Source organism: Pistacia vera, unplaced genomic scaffold, assembly GCF_008641045.1.
Source record: "Pistacia vera cultivar Batoury unplaced genomic scaffold, PisVer_v2 Contig1074, whole genome shotgun sequence".
NCBI lineage: Eukaryota > Viridiplantae > Streptophyta > Magnoliopsida > Sapindales > Anacardiaceae > Pistacia > Pistacia vera.
This window is the reverse complement of record NW_022195109.1, coordinates 26,533-30,294: the sequence shown is the minus strand read 5'-3', so window position 1 is coordinate 30,294 and position 3,762 is coordinate 26,533. Positions and strand designations below refer to the sequence as shown.

The 3,762-nt window shown below is 37.2% G+C and overlaps 1 protein-coding gene across 2 annotated transcripts; it reads left to right on the top strand.

Moving 5' to 3' along the window:
- The first annotated feature begins 727 nt into the window (after positions 1–727).
- LOC116132798 (BTB/POZ domain and ankyrin repeat-containing protein NOOT1-like) lies at positions 728–3,359 on the top strand. 2 transcript variants are annotated; one of them, XM_031418476.1, is made up of 3 exons: positions 728–1,436; positions 2,340–3,060; positions 3,199–3,359. In XM_031418476.1, exons 1-3 carry the CDS (start codon positions 969–971, stop codon positions 3,312–3,314), a joined length of 1,305 nt encoding a protein of 434 aa, XP_031274336.1. In that variant the 5' UTR covers positions 728–968; the 3' UTR covers positions 3,315–3,359. The 2 variants fall into 2 exon arrangements, with proteins under 2 accessions (XP_031274336.1, XP_031274329.1); XM_031418469.1 differs by having other exon boundaries at positions 2,340–3,359.
- Positions 3,360–3,762: the final 403 nt, after the last annotated feature.

The following is a 3,762-nucleotide window of genomic DNA, read 5'->3' as shown; positions in this document are numbered from 1 at the left end:
TCTTGATGCCAACCAAAAAATTAAAATAATAATTAAAAAGTCCTAAACTGTAGGTGCATGTGTCTTCAACATAACCTTTAAAGGTCATTTAATCAAGCTAATCTTTTCTTTATACTTAATTAACCCTTTGATTAATAATACGTTGAAAAGTTGTTAGTGTTTTAATTAAAAAAGAAAAATGGCAATGACTACATTTGTGTACAAGTCAGCAGAATCAAGTCATAAAGAATATTATTATGATCTCCATAGTTCAAATTGCATAAATAATATCCATTTGGATTAGAGACTTTCTTCACCATAAGGTTTTGTTTAACTAAGTCTAAGTCCTGAATTTTAAAATACTAAGATTTACCCATTTAAATTTAATTTACATAGTCGATTAATTGGGAAGATTTTTTTTTTTTTTTTTTTAATTGTTTATAAACCAGAATACCCTATTTTGATTTATCTTATTTTTAAGAGCTCAAATTTTGCTCCGATTATCTAATTTTTTCTTAACCTTTGTTATAATTAGAGGGTGTATTGTAGTATTTTAAAACTTTAATCCACCCCAAGGGTAAATATAATTAACTCATCAAAATTAATCCACTAATTCCTCTGAACCAACATCATTTGTTTCCCTACCATTATTTTAAAAATATATATAAAAAATAAAATAATATTTTCATGTCTATTTTAAATAGCTCAGCCGCCCAGAATAGCCACCCATATTGCTCTTTCTCTTTCTTTGTCTCTCTCTCTCTCTCTCATTCAAAATATCCAACACCACAACTCCATCGAACTAGCGAATCTCTCCCAAAAAATAATAACAGTACCATCATCATCAACAACAAAACCTATGAAATGAACTCTATCTTTTCTCCCTTTTATCTTCACCACCACGCCCCTCTCTTTTTCTTAATCTTTCTCTCTTTCTCTTTGTCTCATCAACAACCCTAAACTCTTAATATCATATTTTTATATTTACCATGACTCTTGAAGAATCCTTAAGATCTCTTTCTCTGGACTATCTAAACTTGCTCATCAATGGCCAAGCCTTTTCTGATGTCACTTTCAGCGTTGAGGGTCGCTTAGTTCATGCCCACAGGTGTATCTTGGCTGCTAGGAGCCTCTTCTTCAGAAAATTCTTCTGTGGACCCGACCCTCCATCTGGGCTTGATCCGGCTGCCTCCAGGATGAATCCGGGACCGGCGTCACCAGTTTCAAGAGGTGGTGTTATACCAGTGAACTCCGTTGGCTATGAAGTCTTCTTGTTACTGTTGCAGTTCTTGTATAGTGGTCAAGTCTCTATTGTTCCTCAAAAGCATGAGCCGAGGCCTAATTGTGGTGAGAGAGGGTGTTGGCATACACATTGCACCTCGGCCGTTGATCTTGCTCTTGACACTCTTGCTGCCGCTAGATACTTTGGTGTTGAACAGCTTGCATTACTCACTCAGGTTTTCTTCTTGTTGTCATCACCACTTCTTTGTGTTTAATACACACACTCTCTCTTTCTCTATCTTCTTTGTTTAGTGTATGTGGAGTCATATGCTCTGTGGATTTTGGCTATTAAGCAAATTGCTTTCTTTGGTTTTCGGGAAGTGGGGTGAGATTTTCTTTTTTCTTTTTTTTTTTTTTGAGGTGGAGTTTATTATTTGTTGTGTTCTTTTCTATTTCTATTTCTATTTTCCCCCCTTTTTTTCCTTAAGAGGGGAAGTCTTATTGTCCGGTAACATGTTGAAGTGACTGAGTTTGGCCTTTTGTTTAACAATCAAAACCAAAATTTCGTACAATTTATTCGTCATCTTCTTCTTTCCATGAAACGGGTTGTGCTGATTCAGTGCTTTCCTTTCCCTGTAACTACTGAAAGTTTCTTTTCAGAGTTTCTGTTAAAGCATTGGATTCAATTATTGTGTCAATTCTTTTAATTTTGTCCATGAAGTAATCATCTTCTTCTTCTTCTTCCAGACTTGATGCCGATCCTATTTTGTTCGAGTTAAAAGTCTCTTGTTTTTTGATGTATATCAAATAAGTTTGGGTTATCTTGATTTCATGCACTACCATCTTGAGTTTCTTGAATTGGGTTCTTTTTCTAAATGTTGCAAACACCCAACACTTTCTATATTTAGAGATCTTGATCTATAGTCAACAGTCTTGTCTTCCACAGTAAGCATACCAAATCTTTCCCAAACACTCACTTTCCTCATTTGGGTTTTAAGATTGGAAAAGAAAAACAAACCGCTTGAAAAGCACCGAGTAAACAGATATCAACATTGCATGAAACATCCCAAACACATTCTATTTAAAAATATTGTAATTCCATTGACTAACTAATATCCTCTTTTTTTGGGTTTTAACAGAAGCAACTGGCAAGCATGGTAGAGAAGGCCTCAATTGAAGATGTAATGAAAGTACTAATAGCTTCAAGAAAGCAAGACATGCATCAACTTTGGACAACTTGTTCCCACCTTGTAGCCAAATCAGGCCTACCACCAGAAGTCCTAGCCAAACACCTACCTATCGATGTCGTTGCCAAAATTGAAGATCTCAGACACAAATCATCGCTTGCTCGCCGATCCTTAATCCCCCACCATCATCACCACCATGATCTCTCTGCAGCCGCTGATCTTGAGGACCAAAAAATTCGTCGAATGAGAAGGGCACTAGACTCTTCTGATGTTGAACTAGTCAAGCTTATGGTAATGGGAGAAGGGCTAAATCTTGATGAAGCATTGGCCCTACATTACGCGGTTGAAAATTGTAGTCGAGAAGTGGTTAAGGCCTTGCTTGAACTTGGTGCAGCCGACGTTAACTACCCGGCTGGGCCAGCCGGTAAGACCCCACTTCATATAGCTGCTGAAATGGTGTCACCGGATATGGTTGCTGTACTTCTTGATCATCACGCTGACCCAAACGTGAGAACCGTTGATGGGATCACTCCTTTAGACATTCTTCGAACCCTAACTTCTGATTTTTTATTTAAAGGAGCTGTTCCGGGGTTAACCCACATCGAACCCAATAAGCTTAGGCTTTGTCTTGAGCTGGTTCAATCAGCAGCTTTGGTTCTTTCACGTGAAGAAGGTATCGTAAATGCGCCTACTTCCACTGCTATATACCCACCAATGAGCGAACATGAACATAATAGTAGTAGCAGTGGAAGTAATCTTGCTAACCTTAATTTGGATTCAAGATTGGTTTATCTCAATCTCGGTGCTACAGGTTCTGCTCAAATGGGATCAAGAATGGATGGTGATGACGAAAGCAGCCACAGTAGCCAAAGGGAAGCCATGAATCGACATGATCCAGCAATGTACCACCACTCTCATGAGTTCTAGCTAGCTATCTCAAATATTTATATACTATATATATTTATATGATATCTCTTTGCTCTATATATATATTTGTCCATGGATATGGTGAAAGACAAGCAAAAGTAGCTAGTTTTCATGAATATGAAAACATTTGAAGATGGATCATTGGATTATATAACTTTTGTTAGTCTTTCACTTATTTTTTTTTTTTTTTTTTTGTGTTTTTTTGTTTTTTTTTTGGGGGGGGGGGGGGGGGCGTTTGGCTTTGTGGGTTGTTTTGTTTCGATATTTTTTTTGTAGGCTTTCAGTGATTCATGATATGAAGTTGCATTTTCATTGGAGATTGGATTTAACTTCTCTCATGATCATGGGGATGAGACAAGGAGAATCTGAGATTTGCTCTCAGTCTGAGAGGAAGTAAAGGATGAAGGAGGAGGAGAGAGAGACGCAGGTCAATCTTTTCAAACCCCGG

Coding starts and splice junctions, on each gene's coding strand:
- LOC116132798 (XM_031418469.1), top strand. CDS start 969: ATGACTCTTGAAGAATCCTTAAGATCTCTTTCTCTGGACTATCTAAAC. Junction 1,437..2,339: donor AGCTTGCATTACTCACTCAG/GTTTTCTTCTTG, acceptor GGGTTTTAACAG/AAGCAACTGGCAAGCATGGT.